At 37.3% G+C, this 22744-nt stretch overlaps 1 protein-coding gene across 4 annotated transcripts in view; it reads right to left on the reverse strand.

Annotated features, from left to right (window-relative positions):
• Positions 1-31: 31 nt before the first annotated feature.
• The window catches only part of CASK (calcium/calmodulin-dependent serine protein kinase (MAGUK family)), a 140947-nt gene continuing 118234 nt past the window's right edge, over positions 32-22744 (reverse strand). For 2 of the 4 annotated variants that reach the window (XM_009997821.1, XM_009997813.1), the window contains 8 exons: positions 21467-21502; positions 20030-20226; positions 18652-18767; positions 13597-13677; positions 13425-13505; positions 8592-8794; positions 6276-6359; positions 32-470 (listed from right to left, as the gene is read on the reverse strand). In XM_009997821.1, coding sequence (XP_009996123.1) covers positions 294-470; positions 6276-6359; positions 8592-8794; positions 13425-13505; positions 13597-13677; positions 18652-18767; positions 20030-20226; positions 21467-21502 — 975 coding nt within the window. In that variant the 3' untranslated portion in view covers positions 32-293. The remainder of the gene's footprint in view (positions 471-6275; positions 6360-8591; positions 8795-13424; positions 13506-13596; positions 13678-18651; positions 18768-20029; positions 20227-21466; positions 21503-22744) is intronic. The other 2 variants (XM_009997805.1, XM_009997797.1) reach the window with 1 other exon arrangement.

Raw genomic sequence — 22744 nt, forward strand, 5'->3', positions numbered from 1 at the left:
ATAACATTCCAAAGGACTGAATAATACATTTATTTAAAGATACATTTTATTAAAGTTTAGGAGAAATGATTAAAAAAAGATACTGTCTCTTTAAATTAGTGTTTGATTGTTTTCCCCCCTATCTATTTGGACATGACAATAATTATATTTTAGGTCACACTACATCTAGGTAGTCTCTAGGGGCCAAGACCTGTTGACACAAGGTCAATAACGAAGAGGTTTTCCATGTATGAGGTGGTTCCCAGTAATGACAGATTTTTTTTTTTACTTTTTTCAATTCTCTTGTGACTGGTCTAGTAGACCCAGGAGACCGGGACCCACTGTGAGGCTGTACACACAAGCTCGATGGCTTCCTCCAGGTGCCTGATTGTTTCATCTATTTCATTGTTGATAATTGTTAGGTCAAAGTAGTGTGCATATGTTCTCTGTAAGATTTCAGACTCCTTCTGCAGGCGCTGAAGAGATTCATCCTGTTTGGCAGTCAGAAAAGAAAACAGGAGAGAGAGAAGTTGGATCCTTTCATACTTGTCTACAACAGCTTTCTAACTGTTGCTTAACAGAGAAGGAAATGGGCAAAAAAGCCAATAAGGAGGCCTGGGTGGTTTAAATCCCCCACCTACATCCACAGAAATCACATGGGAGAAATGGCAGGATTTCTCTCTTGAAACTGACACTCAAACAACACTCAGTTACTGACACTACTTGAGACAAAATACTGGTCTAGTGTTAAGAAAAGCAAGGCAGAGGATGGAAGCTTAGAGAAGCAGCACAGACATATGCAGCAGAGAATAATATGTACATAATGCACAAATACGAGCTACTAGGCCTATGTCCAGGTAAGAACACAAGAAACAGGAAAGGGCATATTGTCAGGTATCAGCTGTTCCTGGTTTTGGTAATGCTTTCCCTTCAAATCAGTCCACTGGGTCTACTTCCTTTAATAATCTTTTACTGATAGGGAAGTTCTCACTCCACATTACTCTGTGGTTCCTATTTCACAGCATGCCATTTCTTGGTGTGAGATCCTGAAGACGAGCCACGCAGCCCATGATCAAGAAGGGACAGCAACAGTGGGCTGATGCTCACCATGGCTTTGTGTCAACATCCTTATGGAAACAAGCAAATCCCACTTTGTGGGTGCACTACTGGACTCTGCAGCCAGCAACACCACAACGATGTGGTTTGCTAGTGGGGTCTGCCTTTCTGGGAGGGTTGGATTGTTTTTGCTTCTGTCTAGGGCTCTGCAGCAATTTTAAGTCTGAATTTTCTTCCTGTGAACTCCCACAGAAATAAAAAAACAAACCACAACACAAACCACCACACTTGCTGCTTTCAGGAACTTTGAAATAGCCACAGGAAAGTAATAAAGTCCTTCCTGCCCTGTAAGTTTGGGGTGGATATAGGGCAAAATGACGAACGACCCTAACAGACTCTTGGTGCTCTGTGGTATCCATAGGGTCACCCTACTTACCCATCAGGTGCGATACACTTTGTTATAACAGAGTGTTAGGCTGCAGTGAGTACAGAGAGAGTGCCTGTAGCTGTTTTTACAATAAATTATGCTGGGAATAGGATTTTATCCACCTAATAGGAGACTTGCCCTCTCACTTCTTTTTTCTGTTAAACTTCCAAGTGTTTGTAGTTACAGTGACAAATAGCTGTGGAACAGTGGCTTTCAGGTCCTTTGAAGACAACAACCTACACTGAGAGAGTTCTTCTTTCCTGTAGCTACGAAACCAGCCATTTCTGGAGAAGTTCTGTACCAAAGTTACAGTTCTGCTTCTTTCCTGAAGCTGTAGCCTCAAGTGAGGATGGGGATGTCACCTTCACTTGATAATCAGAACAACTTTTCACTCAGACATCACATGCTTCTGTACAAGGGATGCTTCTTCTATGGACCATTATGTGTCCCTGATGATGCTTCCACAGAAAACACCAGGGCATGCAAATTTAATTTATGCTACTACAAACTGGACAGTATGGATCAATACTAATATTAAATATTTTGTGGAACATTTCATATGGGCAGTGTCTTTAAGCCAAAAACCTAGTTAGGTAAACTGCCAACTTCTCATAGATTCCAAAAGAGACACCAATTTATATCAGCAGAGCATCTAAACTTCTCTGCTGAAATTAGCCTACAAAGGAAAAAAAAACACCATACTTGTCAAGCAGAATATTTTCAGTGCTTGAAACATATCTAGCTAAGATTAATTTTACATTTAAAGCCAGTCTTGGCAAAAATATATTACAACTTTCACACAGTTTTAATCTCACAGCACAAGGCTAACAGTACCTGAAAAACCCCCAAGAAGCCCTAGAACTGTTAAGTCATATGTAGTTTTTAAACTGTTATTCAGATTTCCCATCAGTGTCTTCTTCACCTGGGAGTATGAGAATGAACTTTTCTCACTAAAGCACCTATCATACTGTGACTGACAATAAAAATCTGAAAAACTTGCAGCTATCTCATCTTAAAAAAACCCAAACAAGGTTCAAACTTTCTCTATTTCTGCAGAAGAAAAGAGATTGCAGTTCTTGATTTTTGTTGTATTCTGAGACCAAATTTCATATGTATTTCTGATAGTGTATCTATTTGTACACTCAAAGTCATGTCAGACTTTGCTAAGTGTTTGCACTGTGTCTGTAATGCCAAAATTCATCTTTGAAGCTAATACTTCCTCAAAATTTTTGCTGTAAGTTCCTCTTAATTTCTTTAAAATTCCTTATTTAAATTTTGAATAGTGAACACCCTAGATTATTCTCCAAGAAGAACATTCTCCAGCAGTTGTGCTTTCAAAAGTGTCAACAAAGAAGATATTTATTAAAATGTTTGGCTAGCTGCAGACAGAAAACAAATGACCACAACTTCAGTAATTTCGTATTTGGGAGCAGGACATGTGTTTTCTTTCCTCAGCTCTCATGCAATAGGCATATTATGTGGGTCCAGTTGCAGCGTGTCCGTTATTGGAATGGACTTTTCCTTCCAACCACTAGAATACAGTTCACATTCCTAACCTTCTCTCCTTCGCCACCACAGCTGGGACAGAAGGAGTGAAACTTGGCTTTTATCCATGAAATCTCTCCTGCCTGCGTAATGGCCACCAGTGATAACTTCACTCTCCAAGAGCTGTTTTTTTTTGGCCTCAAGGTATGTACAAAAATAGCTGCCACTTGTGACAGTCAAATCACAGCCCAACAAATTACTAAAACCCCCTTGTAAGGCTGTGAACAATGTATAAGCGCATGGTGAAGCCTTCACCAATTTTGCTCCAACAGAAAGAAATTCTCCTCAATTTAAACTGCTGGTAGACGGCAAACTTCTTCAGAGAAATTCCATTTATTCTTTGGCTGTAGGAAGGGATGAAGCACAGCTAAAATTCAGAAGATTTTGGCTCAATAAAGATATAGATTGAAAAAGTGGAGCCTCTCAACTCCTCTTTACTGCTGTTTGGGCAACAGGAAGTAGAAAACAGTTGGAGGAAAGAGGATCTACTCCAGTGTTTCCTGATGTGCTCTCTTCTCTCTCTGTTTTAGTACAGCAATAATATAAGTTTCCTCTGTGATTAGACAGATGTGTAGGCTCTAGGAGATTTCATATATGATATACATTGGTTTTGTGCTTCACAGAGTTGCTAACAGTGCATTGATATATTTAGTTGGAAAGCATTAATATTTGGTCTCCTACTCTTGCTGTGTGATCCTTGATTACTGAAATACTTTGTGTGGTCTTATGATTAAGGCTAAAGTGTCTCAGGAGAGGTACTTTTAAGAAAGTTTAGATGTACAGCTGGAAGAGTAGAAATGTTACTATTTTCTTTTTACTAACATAGTTTAAGTGCAGATATCTGAAGTTGTGATTAAATTTTTATTCCAGTGGCAAAAGTAATGTTGCATGGGAACAAGCACATCTACATTCTAAAACTACTGAAATAACCAGGACTATCTTGTCAGCCCCTAGCTGGTACTTACAGGCAACTTTCTGCACCATTTTGGCAGCTATGTACAATTAGCGCGAGTGCAAGAAAATGAAAAGAAAAGCAAAGATGAAATTTAAGAAAACATAAGGGGGGAAAAAAGGACAGTCATTTACAGAAGCATTCTCAAAAAGCATAAGTAAAATACATGAATCAGGATTACAGGATAAACAGAAATGGGTACTCACTATGCAAATGAAACTTCCACAAAGGAAGCATGAATGGGAAATATGAAGCGCACTCTCCACCCCTGTTTACTGCCTTGCAGGCTGCTAACACACAGACACAATTTGCACATCTCCCTTCACACAGCCCAGTAAATCTTGGAAAACAGGATCCTGTATTCAGGTAAGTTCTGCTGCTACTACCATTTTGTGCTCCTCCCTTTCCTTCAATTTAATCGATTCCTAAATTAGCATGCTTTGTCAGTGTGGCTTCAGTTCAGCAACTCATGCGCCTGAAGGAAACCTTGCGTGCACAGAGACTTCCATCACAAGAGCTTAAAATAAAGATGCATCCTCACAGCACGGATGCAAATATTTAGAACATAATCCTTCTACTAATAATTCTTTGACATGAATTTCCCCACTACTCCATAAAAATTACACTTCTGTCCTCTTCCCAGTGTACCATGGAAAACATTTTCTCTTGCATATGAACTGTCCCAAATGTCTCTATTTTATCCTAGAGCTGGAAGATGAAAAGTCAGGTACCACTGGCAGACACGTAAGGCCAAGGAAGGCTATTAGGAAGCTGACACAGTTAGGGAGGCAACAAACCCAGTCTATGACATAATTCCACAGGGTTCCTGGCTGCCTGAGCACTGCTGTAAGCACAATGCTTGCCTGACACATCCTTAGAACAACTGTACATATTTTTTTTAATTGATGCCATGCCATTTGCTTGCACAAAGGCAAATGCAATGTAGAATGCAACTTTCTGGTATTTTCTCAAGATTGTAGTGATTTACAGCATATGCCAACACCAGCAAGTAAATGAACTGCTACTTCACTAACACTGCAAATTTTGAGAGATCTTCATCTCTACACTCGTGACATTTATTGTTTAGGGTAAGCATCCATAAGACACACTGAAAAGACATAAAGCTATGAAAGTCAAAAGATCTTTCTTCCCCCTCCCATCTCTTTCTGGCTATATGTTTTCACTGCTTGTTCTGACATTGGTGCTTGTCAGAGCCTTTGTGAGCAGTTTGAAAATGGACAAAAATCCAATTTAGTGCTAATGTAGCTCACTAAAGGATCTGGTAAGTGCCATGGCCAGTGCAGGCTGGCAGTATATGTCCCAGAAGCAAGTCAGAGAGAAATACTCCCTTCAGCAACAGCGAACCAGCAGAATGTCTCAGCTATCTGTAAAATTGCAGCTCAAGGCCAATATTTTTCACTCTCTGCTTGCTATTTTAATAATCCTTCAGGATATTTGCATTTAAATACATTTGCCTTCCCTGCAAGTCTCTGCAGTGATGTCATAGTTTCACACTTATGATATTGTAATTACATTTTTAGAGAAACAGGCTGTCAAGACAGGACTTTATTTTTTGCGTGATCAAGGAGACATCTAGGAGATTTGGAGAAGATTTACAGTCAAATCCAATTGATTAAATATCTTAATATCATGGTTTAAAAAAGGCTGAGCAGATAAAGTATTTCTATAAATATCGTTTGCCCTGTTATGAGCTAAATCTAGAATTGCTTGATATCATCTTTGAAATCAATAGCAACCTTCAGAGCAAATACTCTATAAAAACTAAGTGGAAATTCGGGCTGTGGACCTCCATGAACACTTAACGTTATTCCACAAAGAACCCTTTGGTCAAAACTTCCAATTTTTAGAGAACAGTTTTCAAAATTAATAAGCCTATTTCTGATATATATTTGCTGTATAGAAAAAATACTTTTAAAAGATAAGGGTGGGATGAGAGCACAGTCACACACCCCCATTTCTTCAGTTCAGGGCCAGCTGTCACCTAGCGCTAGCATCGCAACTCAGAATTGTGCTAAGGATTTGGAAGTGGATCTTTGAGCTAGAGCAAAAGATGGGATAAAATAATACGTATTCTAATAATACATATTGTGAATCTTTCCACGTGAAGTTCATATTTTGAATTAGAAAAATTGGTTAATAATAAATTCATCTAAATCAAATTAATAATGCTGCCATACAACTGTCTTTCAGCCTCTCCATTTACAGACAAGGAAACAACTAAAGATTTTATCTGAACATTTAATTCTTGTCCTTACTTCTGTCTCTGATAGGACATTACATTGCAACATGCCATACCTCATTAATGCCTGGGGTAATCGTAGGTGCAGCAATAAAAACAACAAAAGGAGCAAACTCTGCAGTTCTCAGGACCTTCAATGCCTAGGTGAAAAAAAATCAGATCCTTTAGAAGAATCCCCCCAACAATCCATGTGAAATCAGCTTAATCACATAAAATACACGAAAACATTATTTACCAACACTAGTATTTGTTTTCAACTGATCTGGAGTCAAGATCTTAGTTATAGACACTTAACTTTGTGCATTATTTTACATGGTGGTCAAAAAATATATTTATCCTAACTTAAAATGAATTTTCAAGACAATGAAATCTTTAGCATTTTCAGAGAGGCTCTTCCCATACAGTCTTGAAGAGTGCAGGATTCTGTTTGCATCTAAACCGAATGATTAACACCAAGTGAAAACATTCAGTCATAAATAAGGAAAAGAGCCAACTATATTTTAGAATAAATACTGATAAGACTACAATTTTTGACTTCTTCTACCTAACAACACTTTTATTATTATTTCCTGAAACAAATGAAAATGTGATGTGAGACGTTTCAAGTTTTAAAAAAGTAAGCATAGTGAATTTTCAAAAAAAGTGAACATAGCACTAATGCATTAAATACAGCACCAGTCCACTGAACCAAACAAATGGTCCTATGCAAAGGAAAAATGTTTTCATTAAAAAGTTGACTTAGTAATAATGTACTGATGCACGGAGCTCTCATAAGTGAAACTCTGGTACAGATCCAAGCTAGACTGAAGCCCAGCACAGCATGTAAACACACCTCATCTGAACTCAAATGGTTGGACAAGATAAGGCAAGACTACTAAAGGTCAAGCTTTTTTGCTCCTTCCACTTCCTGACTTCTCCAAAGCTTTTTTCTTCCCCCCCCAGCTTTAAAAAAAAAAAAGAAAAAAGTAACAAACAAACCCCCACAATCTACCCTTTTCTCAAGCTAAAGCAGTTTTAATCTCTGCTGCTTGTAACCCACCTATATATATATAATCTCTGCCAAACTCTAAACAAGAGATAAATGCCATATGTGAAAGTCAAGGAAGCTCACATAACTAAGAGTACCCAAGGGAAAACAGGCAAGTGGTGTATGGTAACTAGGAGTACGTCCACAAATAGGCTGGCCTTAATGAGCTGAGATGGATGCATGAGGAAGCTGGTTAAGAAAGAGGCTTGCTAGGCACATGCTGGAGAAAATGTACCAAAGGCAGCTGTTACCAAATTTAAATATATTCTAACAAAGTTTAAAATGGCTTCTGAGAATTGTAATGCTTCTGAATAGTGCAAGTTGAAAAGATTCATCAAGTTAATTTACTTTTAACAGCTACTCCATTTGAACTAACTATAAATGCTGCTCTCCCTGACAAGTGTTAAATGTGGGATTTTATTTTTCAGAAAAGCACTACACCAGCATAATACGTAAAATGTCCTGAATAATTCAGTAAGTTATCTAATTTCTGTTATTAAATTCTTAAAGAATTTTAACTTCTTGAATGAATTCACAAAGAAAAAAGAAGACAGTGAATTTAAATAGATAACACAAGTCACAATATTGATTTGTCTTTCCTCCTACTTCCTTCAATCTGCTAGAACAATACAAACATCACGTTTGTCCATATTCCTGTTGTTCCACTTAACAAAACATACAAACACATCCCTGTCAATTAGAAGTCATGACAGCATGGATGTTTCAAAGCAATGTATCAGAATTTTCCATTAAAGATTTTATATTTTATATGATAAATGAATCAGTGTTTATGGAGAGCCTGATTTTCCTTCCTGTCCTTTTCCAAAAATAGTGCAACACAGAAAGGAATTTAGAAAGTAACAATACGGATCTGGCCATTGTGCAAACAGGATCAGTATCAGTGATTGACCACAAATGTTTCTGACCATGCTCAATAGTGGTATGGAACCAAGAGCCAGTTACATTACACTCTAGTACAGCAACAAACAAAAATTTTTGAAAATATCAAAGCTTTACTTCTGGCAGGCAATGACAATGACTTGTTTTGATGTGTTTCACTGGACATGAGGCTAATACAGTAAAAAGTAAACAGGCAGATTTTCAAGCTACATTTTACAAGCTGCATACCAAGATAAACCATGAATTTGTTTATGCTGTATGTTCTTCTAATCATATGATTACCAGATTTCTACTTCACAGATTAATACCTTGGTGTTTCAGGGACTTTTGTTCCACATTACTATATGCATAACTTACCAAGTGTGCAATCAATAAAAATATCTCGGTAAAAGAAGGTTAACGGATTTGTGATAAGCCCCATTTTCATATACTTCTTATTAATTACCTGAGGTTCTACATCAAGTATTGCAATTAGTCCCTGTTCATGGATCTTTCGTATTGTTTCCAGTTTTGTCCCATACATTGCGTCCTCATGGCTGCCATACTCCAAATATTCATTGTTGGATATATCCTGCATCATTTGGTCATGTGATACAAAGTAGTAATTTTTCCCATTTTCTTCATCTTTCTTTGGAGGTCGGGTTGTATCTGAAAAGACAAAATAATTTTAGCTATATATTTTGATTTATCAGTACTGATTCACTGAATGATGACCTGTCAAATCATATATAGAACAATGAAACATGAGCTCCAGGTAGGTAGAGTGACAGGTGCTGGCAAAAGTAGGAATTTGGGGGGATGTGTCTTGGGAAAAGCAGGAGATGAAGGGATGTAGAAAAAGTAAAAATCAAAAGGAAACAGAACAGAAGGTCATAAATAACCTTTACTTGGTCAAGACTATAAGACTTGCTTTAAACAGCAAACAAAGGACAGATCTCATAGTTTTTACAGTTTTTAAACAGTTCAACTAACATCTCCATTTTACCTCAGTGGTCAGGACTGGGTGAAATCCTGTTCAACATCTTCATTAATGATCTGGATGATGGGGCAGAGTACACCCTCAGCAAGGATGCCAATGATAGAAAACTGGGAGGAGTGGCTGATACACCAGAGGGTTGTCCTGCCATCCAGAAGGACCCTGACAGGCTGGACAAACAGGTTTACAGGAAACTCATGAAATTCAGCATGGGGAAGTGCCAAGTCCTAAGCCTGGGAGGTACAACCCCATGCACATACTGGGGGTTGACCAGTTGGAAAGTAGCTCTCCAGAAAAGCCACTGTGGGCATCAGTTGAAAGACGCAGTTGAACATGAGCCAGAAATGTGCTCCTGTGGCAAAGAAGGGCTAGAGGCATCCTAGGCTGCATTAGACAAAGATTGGCAGCAGGTGGACAGAGGTTAATCTTTCCCTCTAGCATTGGTGAGGCCACGTCTGGAGTGTTGTGTCCAATTCTGGGCTCACAGAGCCCAGAGAGACATGGACATGCTGGAGAAAGTCAAGTGAAGGAGCACTAAGGGACTGGAGGATCTCTTATATGAGAAAAGGCTGAAAGAGCTGGGACTGTTTAGCCTGGAGAAGAAAAAGCTCAGGGGGGTTCTCATCAATATGTACAAATATCTAAAATGAAGGTGTAAACAACATGGAGCCAGTCTATTTTCACTGGTGCTCAGTGACAGGGCAAGAGGTAACGGGCACACACGAAAACACGGGAGCTCCTGTCTGCATGTAAGGAAACACCTTTTCACTCAGCACTGGCACAGGTTGCACAGAGAGGCTCTGGGTTCTCCATCCTTGGAGATATTCAAAAGCCACCTGCACAAGGTCCTGGCAACTGGTTCTAGGTGGCCCCGCTTGAGCTGGGTGGTTGGACCAGATGCAATGAAACATGAGCTCCAGGTAGGTAGAGTGACAGGTGCTGGCAAAAGTAGGAATTTGGGGGGATGTGTCTTGGGAAAAGCAGGAGATGAAGGGATGTAGAAAAAGTAAAAATCAAAAGGAAACAGAACAGAAGGTCATAAATAACCTTTACTTGGTCAAGACTATAAGACTTGCTTTAAACAGCAAACAAAGGACAGATCTCATAGTTTTTACAGTTTTTAAACAGTTCAACTAACATCTCCATTTTACCTCAGTGGTCAGGACTGGGTGAAATCCTGTTCAACATCTTCATTAATGATCTGGATGATGGGGCAGAGTACACCCTCAGCAAGGATGCCAATGATAGAAAACTGGGAGGAGTGGCTGATACACCAGAGGGTTGTCCTGCCATCCAGAAGGACCCTGACAGGCTGGACAAACAGGTTTACAGGAAACTCATGAAATTCAGCATGGGGAAGTGCCAAGTCCTAAGCGTGGGAGGTACAACCCCATGCACATACTGGGGGTTGACCAGTTGGAAAGTAGCTCTCCAGAAAAGCCACTGTGGGCATCAGTTGAAAGACGCAGTTGAACATGAGCCAGAAATGTGCTCCTGTGGCAAAGAAGGGCTAGAGGCATCCTAGGCTGCATTAGACAAAGATTGGCAGCAGGTGGACAGAGGTTAATCTTTCCCTCTAGCATTGGTGAGGCCACGTCTGGAGTGCTGTGTCCAATTCTGGGCTCACAGAGCCCAGAGAGACATGGACATGCTGGAGAAAGTCAAGTGAAGGAGCACTAAGGGACTGGAGGATCTCTTATATGAGAAAAGGCTGAAAGAGCTGGGACTGTTTAGCCTGGAGAAGACAAAGCTCAGGGGGGTTCTCATCAATATGTATGTCCTGGTTTGAGCCAGGATGAAGCCAAAACATGGAGCCAGTCTATTTTCACTGGTGCTCAGTGACAGGGCAAGAGGTAACGGGCACACACGAAAACACGGGAGCTCCTGTCTGCATGTAAGGAAACACCTTTTCACTCAGCACTGGCACAGGTTGCACAGAGAGGCTCTGGGTTCTCCATCCTTGGAGATATTCAAAAGCCACCTGCACAAGGTCCTGGCAACTGGTTCTAGGTGGCCCCGCTTGAGCTGGGTGGTTGGACCAGATGACCTCCAGATGCAGGGATCTCAACCGTTCTGTGATTCTGTAAACCATTTGCTCTTTTTTTCCCCACAGGATGTTGATATCTATCTACTTACTTCTCTTTTTTCTAATATTCATACTGATCTGCAGTTGTCTTTTTAATCTTCTCATATAATCAGTGACACAATTTCAGCAGTTCCACAGAGCAGAACCTAATGCTGGCAATCTAAGGCATGGTCGCCATGGTAAAAGTGAATCTATATTAATAGGTATTTCAAGAGAAAATAACTAGTTCAGCTTCTACCTCCTCACAGCAACACAATGAGTACTTCAGAGAGACTGGGTGAAAAACATACTACAAAGCATTTATAACTCTTTGTTTTGGAAAACATTTGCTGGATTACCAGTCCCTTCCCCCCTTATAATCTTGTCTGTATTGAATAACATAGGTACTATGTACACGTCCTGGTTTGAGCCAGGATGAAGCCAATTTTCCTTTTACTGATTTTTTTTTTTCCCTTCCTTCAGAAGCTCTCCTTTAACTAGCAGCAAGTCCTGCAGATAGGACTGGTAATGCTAGAATGTTTATGTTACTGCTGAGATTCTGAGGTTGCACCTTTACTCTGCTGGCTCAGACACTACAGGGAGATCTATGACCCTCCATAGGAGGCTGAGTTAGACAGACAGCAAAACTGGCTAGAGATATTCCATTCCATGTATCTATGTAAGCTCATAGGAAGGTCAGAGATCACAGAAGACAACTTCCTTCTTTCTTCTTCTTCCCTTCTCTTCCGTCCATGGCCGGCGTCCAGGGAGGACTCCGTCCATCCATCACCATCGATCCTCCTCATCACTCTGTGCTTTCTCCAGCAGCAGCTCCAGGATTCCTTGGGACTGTCCCACCTGAGGGGAGTGATGTGGGAGTTGCTGGGGGTGGGGAGAGGTGAGAGGCTTTGGCACATACCTGGAGATATCTGTATATAATTGTATATGTTTCCTTATATCATTAGTGTTGAATTAAAGCAGTGTAGTTTAGTTTTCAATCCAGCCAAGTCTCTCTCTTTTTCTCTCTCCCCTTCCCTACCTGGGTGGGAGGGGAGGGGATCGAGACCGTTGTTGTCTCTGGTTTAATTGCCGATCCTGAGTCAAACCATGACAGTACACTATCACATGCTTCTGGCACCGCACTTTTAAAGTGTCTAATCCAGGATTTTAGTGTCTCAACGTAAGCAGTAGTGTGGCAACATGCAGTTTCTCATTGCTGCTGGGGTGATCTAATGGCTCGTGCTTTCAAAAGGGCTGTCTTTCTGTTCTCCTTCTGCTGGCACTAATCTTTATCTAACTCCTCAGTGAGCAAAACTGGGGAACTTAAATCAGCAGACAACTAATCCTTTTCCCCTTCCAAATAGGTTTACAGGTAAGTTCTTAAAAATAATACTTTTTAGCAACAACAAAATCCTTATAGGTAGAAAAACACTTAAGTGTAATTGTAAAGTAAAGCTCTAATAGGCCATAAAGAAAATTAAATTAATGAATAATAGTCATCCATGTCAATTCTGAGCCATGAAGCTAGCCTGAAATTGAGTGGACAGAGGCAACAGCTGGATGCTCTTGTTTCAGAATGCCTAGCTTGAGCAAAAAAGGGTGCATCTTAAAGAGATCATGTAGTAGGATATGCAATTCCTACTGTAGTATTAATAGAGATTTTCATGAAGGGAAAACACGCCTGTGCTCCTTGTAACAACCCATTTCTAAGCACTGAAGTTAAGAGTGTTTTTTTGTATTGTCATTTCTGGAAACTTGAACTTATTTTAGTCTAATACCCCTCATCAAGGCTAGACTGTGAAAAGTAATTTAAAACATTCAGGTAAGGTACACATTAAAGGTTTCCTCTAAATCCAGTTTGTATGTCTTCTCATTGGGATTACCCGCAGTTTTAACCATCAAAGTTGTTCCCATCTTACCTAAACTGTAAGTGCAAGATTAGCACAGAAAAGTAAAAAATGCTTTAGCCTTCATACAAAATTAACAAACATTTGGGTAGAGAGAGGTATGCTTAACAAGAACCATTTGATGTAAAAGTGGTCCTACTTACCTGTCCCTCTGACAAAAACAAAGAAATAAACCCAGTCCTATGACAGTTCCCACCTTTCAGAAAAGATCTGTCTCAGCAGAACTGAACACATGGTAGTACAATGGGTGTGTTGCCGAGGATGAGACAAACTGTTTTGGTGAGAAGAATCATAGAATCATTTTGCAGTACACTGAATATTGCTACTTACGAGGAATGGGGTAAGCAAATCTGTCTGGGTGTTTTGTGATGAGTGTGTTTTTTATGTGTCTTCTTCCGACACCGTGTGCACCTAATCCACAACACAAAAAAGAATTAGAAATTTTCCACCAGAACAGGTTCAAAACCACGCTGTTATGTTCAGAATAATAACTCAAAATTACCTAGTAAGACTAGTGTTTTCCGTTTGAATGCAGGCAGTTTTACTACTTCTTCATATGTGACGAGATCTAATTGATCAAACACTAAAACACAAAAGAAACCCCCGCAGGGATAAGAAAAAGGCATATTAAGGGTGATAATTAATTATGCTACAAAGTATCATTTTTGCAAGTTTTAGATTCATAATACAAAGTAATATGTCATGGATAATCAAACTATTTCATTATGCAATTTTAACAGAAGTGTTCATTTAAAAAACTGTTAAAAAGCAACAGCAAAGCTACTGAAATGCTCAAGAAAAGTTTGCATGTCTTTTCATGCAGTATTCAGCAGACCACAAAAATCAGCTAAAATGGCATGCCATTCACGTTTGCATTCCTAAGAAACAGCAGTACTAAAGAAAAGTTTGTAGACAGTGACCAACATGAATACAGTATGAGAACATCTATTTGCACTAAAGATAGGGATACTTTCATAATCATGTTTTAACAAGACCTGTGAGAAATGTACAGAGAGGAGTCTTAATACTTGCCGGTATTTGTTCTTCAAAACTACCACCCTATTCATTGTAATTAGAGTTCTCTTTAAACACACATGCTAGTTAAAATGACATGCTTTTAAAACTTGTGACAGAATGAAAAATTCTAACAAAAAGTGATGCTGTTACATAAAAGAACCTCCACCATATTTAGGGAAAAAGTGTACAGGTATTATTTCAGAAATAATTTCAACTGCAGTTGAAATTGGATTAATTCCATCATGCCTATTAATCTACTGTCAATTGCCAAGGTATACAATGATTGACAAATTGAGTTTTGTTCACTTTGTTCATTAAAAACACCTTATTTCTCCTGTGCCAAAGAACACATTATCTCCAGTACTACTTGCAGAATTCTAATGAAAAATAACCAGCCAGGAGGCAGCTAATTATATTTACAAAGAATACAGCAATCAGCAATCGTGCAGAATAATGAACAAGAGTTTTCAGTTCTGTACTTATGCATGCTATAAAAAGAAAGAAGGAGAGACTGCATCTAAAATATTGGATTTCTGAATTTTTGTTAGTCCTAAGCTGGTGTATTCACCTCAACTATACCACATCCAACTTTAGGATGAGCAGATCCCTATTCCCCTATCCAAACCCCCATAGGAAAATAGGCAGTGGTGGGAGCTTTAGTTTGCTTGCTCTACAAGTCCTCAGCCACCAAGATCAGCATTAAGACTGTAGAGCCTAAGGGAAAGCACATGCTCTTTGGACTAAAGTCCCAGTTAAAGCAGAAAAAGATTTAACTCGATGTATTTATTTTTATAGGGCAGATTTTTCAATTCAACAGCAGACTTTGCTACCCTAGAGAAAATCTACAGCTACTTCAATTTAGTCAAACAACAAATTAAGTCAATTTACATACTCTGCTCTTTAAGATCTTGAAAAGATATAGATATGAAAACTTCCTTGTCCATTTGAAGCATTTTGAATTTAATCCTAAAGGAGAATCTCTTTCAACCTTTCCCCAAATATTACAAGCAAGAATGTAGTAGTATCTTTCTTCCATTTAGCAAACCTACAAACATGGAATTCTTGCTACTGTCCTTTTTGCACCTTCACACGATTTAAACTAATCAATAATTCTTTTCACATTAGAAAGGGCTATAGATACAGTTTTACCACTCTGACTGTCTAGGGCTGCAAGTATCTTTTCCCATTTTAAAAAAAAAAATTAAAAATCCTTAATTTTCTTCTTGAACAAAACCACATTATGTTAGATACAAACAATAGGAACAAACAACAGAAATGATATGCATTATGCCTTCATCACAAACTAGCAGCATGGAGAAGATGTCTTAGTCTACAGAGTTAACTAATGATTGTAGGGTTTTCAAATGCAAAAGAAAAATGATTAATTTTTTAATACACACAAGATATGAGGAATACAGGGCACATTTAAAGACTGAACTTTAATGCTTCTGTGTTACTAGTTACTAATAAAGAAAAGGAGTTCTCAAAAGGAAACAGTAAGAAGCAAATAAAGAGGCATTGTCACTTGACAGGTTACTTACATGCACAGAGGCCATTGGGAGTAAGACAGCATGAAAAATGTACAGGGGTCATTGAGATATGGCTTGTAATATATTAGTAAAATAAAAAGTATATGCACAAAAGAAACTTTACCATGCAATAGTCTAAACACAAGGCAAATAAATCACATTAAGAAACGATAAACATATTTTATAAAAGCTTGGCAATTTTTTACTTTATGCATAATATGAAGCATAGCTCTAGTACATACAAAAGAGTGTTCTTTTATGAAGTCCTGCAAAAACATTTCAGTAAAATAAATAAAAATACATATCTAGATGTCACTGCAGTGTATCTCTAGAGCATTTATAAAAATGTCAGTTAACCTAATAATGAAAAATATTTAATTTTTTCTGTGGACTTTGTTCTAAAACTGGCTTTCAAATTATAAGATGTATGATCATGAAATTGTCTCTTGAAGGACCCTATATTCTAATATAAAGTGCAGAGGAAAGAAACATAGGATACTATTTTTCTTGTAAAGGAGAATATATTTGTTTTTAATTATAAAAAGTAATTGAAATATTCTCCTCTTTACTTCATAAACTATGCTTGATTTGCAGAATAATTTCATTTCTAGTTTCAGTAATATCCCAATACATCACACAGAATCATAGCTCTAAAATCATTAGCTACCCACACAAATCTTAAAGTTGACTATGAAGTATTTCACTAGGTCATTTCTCAGCACATCAGGTCAGTCTCATCTCTAAGAAAAAAACAACAGGGAAGTCCAAATTTATTACAAACTGCTAAATGATTTATTGAATTTTATACTACGATAAAGGAGAAATATATTCTACTTCCTTGTAAGAGCAACATTTTGATATCCGGATTACTTTTCAGTTCCAAATTAATTTGGATTTACCAGAAGAAAAGATCTGGGCTTTATTCTGAGACAGATACACTGAAAGCTTGCAAAAGACAGTGTTGTCATATTTCTGACTAACACAAAAACAGACGTGACAGACTAGTTCAGAGAAGGTAAATGCAGTACCACCCTAGCTAAACTCATGTGAGCACCATGTGAGTCTCTTTATATCCTACATTTGGCACAATTACCTGGAATATTACTAGCATCACCTTAAATACCTCAAGAATGCTAACAACATTTGTAAGATAAATATTTATTCCAATCTATGTTATCATCAGCTTTTTGACTTCTTAAGGGGAAGTGGTATTCTAAAAGAAGCTTCTTTTATGGTAATTTTGATAATTTTTCATGACCATGTTTCTAATTTTTGGCAAAGGCTCTACTTGGATACAAAGTGACTAACAGAACTGATGGTGGCAAGCACTAAGGCAGGCAAACTGTGTGACTCAAAATGCTGGTAACCTTCTTCAGAACGTCCCCCCTACATCAAGATAGGAAAGTCCAGATAATCTTTCTTTTGGAGATTTAATCGATACAAAATCTCTCAGCCAGTTTTGCTCCTTAAAGTACTGCCTGCTCCTTCTCCTTCACTGGCCATCCTCTTTGCTTTGCAGCATGGCATGATTAGTCCCACTATTTAACATCAGTCTTATTATTGACTATGTAGTTGCACTGTGAACTCTATTAAAAAATGTTAACTGCCCTACAGAAAATGAAGCAATGTTTTTTGTTGGGTTGTTCTTCAGTTAACCCAGTTAACAGCATGGCCATGCAAAGTTATACAGGCACAACTGAAGGGAGTACAGTGCTGTGGGAACGTATGCTGGAATCAACTGATAATATTTTAAAGCCAGTGTTGTTAAGACTTTAGGTAATAGAACCCAGTTTATTAGCAATGTTTTATGTTCAAGTAATTAGTAAAACATGGTTTAGTGCTACTGTAACGAAATGGAAACATTAAAACAACAAGAATGTTAAACCAGCAAAAGAAAGGAAACAAATTAAAGCTTTCAATCTCTACTTGTAAGGGTTTTCAGGATAATGAGTAATTTTCTATTTAACTGTGAACATCTTAAATGTGATGGTGAATTAATAGTATAAATGACAATTACTGATCTTTGACTTTCTTATTTTCAAATAACTTTTAAATAAACATAATTAAAGTAAACATAAATTCTGTACTACTGATATATTATGAGCTCTGATACTGCACACAGATTGTTCATACTAGGAGAAACGTGAAAATTTATATTGTTCAATTGGTGTGTTCAAGAACACAACTGAAAAAACCTCAGAAATTCATGCAATATATTTAATTACAGTGCTTGGACAGGTCTATCATTTAATTCTAGTAAAAATCTCTGCAAGTCTCCCAAGAGACCACAGCAACATATCTATCATTACAGTATCTGATATCTGCAAAAGCAATGGAAACAGATTCAACGCATTGAAAGTTTTATATTAAAAGAAGAAGATAACTAAATTCTGTTCATGAACGAAGTGCTCCTGCTTGTTTACTACTAAAACCAAGGAATTTTGCTCAGCAAGGATCTCTACACTTCTACTTTCAAAATTTTCTAAAACACTACAATTTGTCAGCAGTCTAAATAGAAACCCAGAAGTTAGGACTAAGGAAGAAATCACTGCAAGGAGGATAAAATTCCACAGTTTGTTATATTTGGTAACTGAAAATAACACACTGACTGTGCAACGGCTCTTACTACAGTTCCAGCTGTAATGCTTCAAGAAAAATACTGCTTCATGATGTTTTCACATACATATAAACTATAAACTAGAGCTTTATACACAGGAGGCTACTGAAATGTCTGTAGAGCACAGTACAGTTCTATAAACTGCAAAATTAAAATCCTGTTGGTTTCTAGTAGTCCTTTAAATACAGCAGACAAAACAATGTAAGCCAATATAAGAATATATCCTGGTGCATTTATTTTACAAGCAGAGTAATGTTGGCATAATTAGTCTTTTACTTATATTAAGTAATTCATTAGGTTTATATAACAGTGCCAGCGGAACAATTAATGGCAACGTTTAGATTGTAAAAAATTTAACCTGTTAAAGACACTTTTTTTTTTTCTTCTCCCATACCTGCATTGTGCTTTGCCAAATATTTATCTTTGTACTGCTTTTTTTTCTTTCCAAACCAGGTACAGCTGGCCTGTTGCTCCTGTTTGGTCTTCTCCATGGCAATACAAGCAACTCGCCTGGCATACAGAGGAAAAAAAATTGTTGTTGTTGTTGTAACCAATGTATTTTTAAAAAGCTCCGCAGAAGAAGTTAGAACAATAAGACTTTTTAATAGTAGAAAAGTACAGTAAAACTTTCCAAAACCTTTTTTTTATGTCTTAAAAGCAGTTATATACAGAGGCATTTTGATATAAAGAGTATCTTCCTAGTGGTAGATCAATGAAGCTCACAGATCAAGGGAACATAGAAGGAAGAGTAACTATTAAAAAGGCTGTAGACCACTTTGCAGCAGATTAGACTGGAAGAGCATGAGGTATGAGAAGACCACTATGGCCTAAATTACTTCAGAGCAAGTTGTCTTGTTCAGCTGTTTTGAAGTTGACCTTTAGGATGAAGTATTCCAAGTGTTCCTGTTATAGTGCACAGCACCATCTCCCTTATGTCAGGACTTGCAAGGGAGCTCTTCAGATGGAATCAAGTGTAGATCTCTTTTTCTCTTCTAGCAAAATCTCCTTTAGGCAGTCCAGGTGGCAAAGGCACTCTAATTCTTTTATGTAGCAAATCCTGTATGAAGTATTTTGGGCCAGATTATCCATAGCGATTAACTTTTTTGAGTTCTGGCCACAACATTCATGGCCTGGGACTTGCTTGCCAAGATTTGTGCCGATCCATTTTAAGTATTTACTAAACAGCTTCTGTAGGAGGTTGTTTAAAGGCTCTGCATTGCTTTTGCAGCACTTGGTGCTACTGGTGTTCATTTAACCTGTCATTCACAAATCTTTGCACTGTGATTTCTTTCTACTTCTTGGCTTTCACATGAAAAATGAAAAGGACAGAAGATCCCAAAACTCCTTTAATGAACTTTGTGCTTGACATCTTGCTAACACCTTTTTTTCTGCAGCACTTCTACGTAAGCAATACGAATGAAAATACTGTTGAGAAGCTAAAAGGAAAATTAATTTGAACCCATTACATAAACAATTTGTATGTAGCCTTCAAGCCTAGTTTTCTATAGTATATCAGAAAGCTCAATGTTTACTGACACAGGTGTTTATTGTTCTAAGGTAAATACATGTATGATATTGCATGCAACCCTTACTGCTACGCAGATATGAGAAAAAAAAAATCAATGCCACACAAACTGGCAATAGAGAGACTTCTTTCCTTCTTTTGGAAAGAGAAAAAATTATAGAAAATGTACCTAAATAACATTAAAAAGCATGAAAGAGAGAAATAAAAGCAAATCTAAATTCATTTTTATATAAAACTTAAGTCATACCATTCTTGAAGTTCAGGAGAAGGAATAAGACCTGCAGTACCATTTTTGGAGTTCTCAAGTTTACCCTGCCACCAGTTGTGGTCATCTTTGCTAATGATTTGGATAATATCGCCAACTCGGAACCTGATGCCAGCTTCTTTGCAAGGAATGAGGTCATCCTTTGCTGGATCATATTCAAATTGTGCTCTTACATATATCTATAAAAAAGGGTTTATAAAAGACACTGCGATATTATTACTGGTACAGTATTATGAGCAAGAGGTGAAAATTTCATCTGTACATGTAGCTATACATACTGTTTGCAACAAGCAAAGGAAGAAACAGAATGGCAAAAGCATAAGTGATAGCTGAAAATGAAACAGAAAAAACCAACCCCAGCAAACAATGGAGACATATGATGTTATTTTGAAAGCTCATGTCTTCTACATACTGTAAAATCTGAACAGCAAAAATAACAGTCCCTCAAATCAAGATTAACTATCAGGAAACATTACAGACTAAATGCCAGAAGCTTAGAACTTGAACTGGGGTGTGCTTTCCAACAGGAGCCCCATGGAATGTTTTAAAAATTGGTATAACAAGAAATTTAATTGGACAGTATAAAGGACTTATGCTACATTACTGTCCCTTAGTATTTAGACGGAAAGTTTAAAATGTAGTACCTTTTTTGTCTTTTAGATGAAATAGAAAGTCCTGTGTTGCACCTATCGCATGTAGTTACTTGGGAGGAATGTGAGAATTCTCTGCATGGGTTTTTCATTAAGTCTACTCCCATATAAATGAAAACTAATTATTTCAGTAAGTTATCCTCTAAGGAACATTAACAGAAATAATTCAGATTCTAACTCCCCAATTTGAAATAACATATCAATCCTTGCTTTCTGGGTTAATGAGGTCTCAACCCTAGGCAAATAAAAAGAAAAGTGATCTCCAGTTTTGGTTGTTAATTTCAGCCCTGACACATCCAAGGATCTTAAAATTAGAATTAAATTCTATGTCCAAGGTGTAATTTCTACAGTTCAAAAACCAACCTATAGCACATCAGACAGCCCTTTATATTGTATTCTACTGCTGATTTTCTTAATGAAAATTGACTAGGTTAAAAAAAGAAAAAAATAGAAGACACTGCAAGGTAATATTCTTCACTTGAACTGCAGCAAACACTTTTCAACTTTGCTCAAGTTACCATATCTAGTTAAATTTGCAATGACTTTGTAACTCTCACATACATGGACACATGAAAAAAAAGCTATTTTGAATCAGCCACAAACAAATGAGTTAACAAGAAAAATAGGGAAAAAAAAAAAAAAAGGAACAAATTTTCCAAGCTTAAATGTTTTAGTCCAGCACATACAGAATATGAGGGGGAAAAAGATAAGCAGGGATGTTCACTATCAGCTAAGTTTACAAAAATTCCCATGGAGGATATCTATTCACCTGTCGTCCTTTTGGTTGTGTTGTCGATGGCAAGTCCTGCAGAATAAAGTCAACCCAGGAGAAGAAATTTTCATTTTACTTTTTCATGGTATACAACACCATTTGTTAGTGATTCATACTACATTACAGTAAAATGGTAAGTCAGACAAAAGTGTAAAGCATTGACCCATGTTTAGAAATCCTATTTTTCTTAAAGAAAAATCAAACCCAGGCTGTTTAGCAGCAAGCTGAAGAAAGCAGGTCAAAAGTTTAAGCAGATAGAGAATGTGCTTTTTAATAAATAATTCAGCATCTTCAACACAAAAGCACTGTCAAGTGAAAGAGGCTCTTTATGTGAATGCCTTTTCCACTTAATACTTAGTCTGGTTTTTAGAAGAAAAGGAGGACTATTGTCAATATTAAAAATGTTTATTATTAAAAATGTATAATGTACTAAAAAGGTGATTAAATGTGCCAAGGAATAAGATTGTAACTACTATTTGAGTTACAAATTCAATTTAATTCACAAAAAAGTATTAACTTTTTCATCTGCACAATTATTTTTCATTGTATTAATTAATAAACACTTAACCTTGTGGCAAATAATTTTTCTAGTACTTAAAAGAGTAATAACTCAGTTAATTTTTTAGTTAGTCCTATGAACTCATGATATCGACAGCACTCTTACTGAAGGAACTTGCATGTACGGTTACTACATTGGTCCAAACAATAGACAAATGATAAACAACACAGATTTTAACATTAAAATACTTCAGAAAAACTGGAGATCAACAGCACTTTTCTACCTGAGTACACACGAAACAGGAGTACTTTGTGTTAAAGATGTGATGATAATAGCTTGATTTGTAGTGCAATTTAAAGCCACTTCCTTTTGCTTTTCATATCCAGGCAAGGCTCATATTTCACAAAGTATGTGCACGTACCACAACAGCAGAGGGCACACCAATTCATTAACTCAGATAGCGGAAACCAGGACATGTTCCAGAGGTCTCTCAAAACACAAAACTAAAATGTCTAAAATGTCTTGAAATACTGACTGCACAGTTATTCTTCAAACACTGCTTCCAAAGTTGAGGATGGAAATAAAACTTCCACTTTAAACCTTTGCTTAGTTTTTAGGAAACTGCTAACAATGATTTAAGGACGACTGAACTGTCATATTGTAGTTATTAATGTTTAATTCACTATATGGCTTTTAATGAGAAAAAGATGTTGGGGAAAAAACCCCTAAGAAATGAAAACAGGGAATTACATACATAATAACCTTGGTTTTACCAG

This window comes from Chaetura pelagica, unplaced genomic scaffold, assembly GCF_000747805.2.
Source record: "Chaetura pelagica isolate M959 unplaced genomic scaffold, ChaPel_1.0 scaffold360, whole genome shotgun sequence".
Taxonomy (NCBI): Eukaryota; Metazoa; Chordata; class Aves; order Apodiformes; family Apodidae; genus Chaetura; species Chaetura pelagica.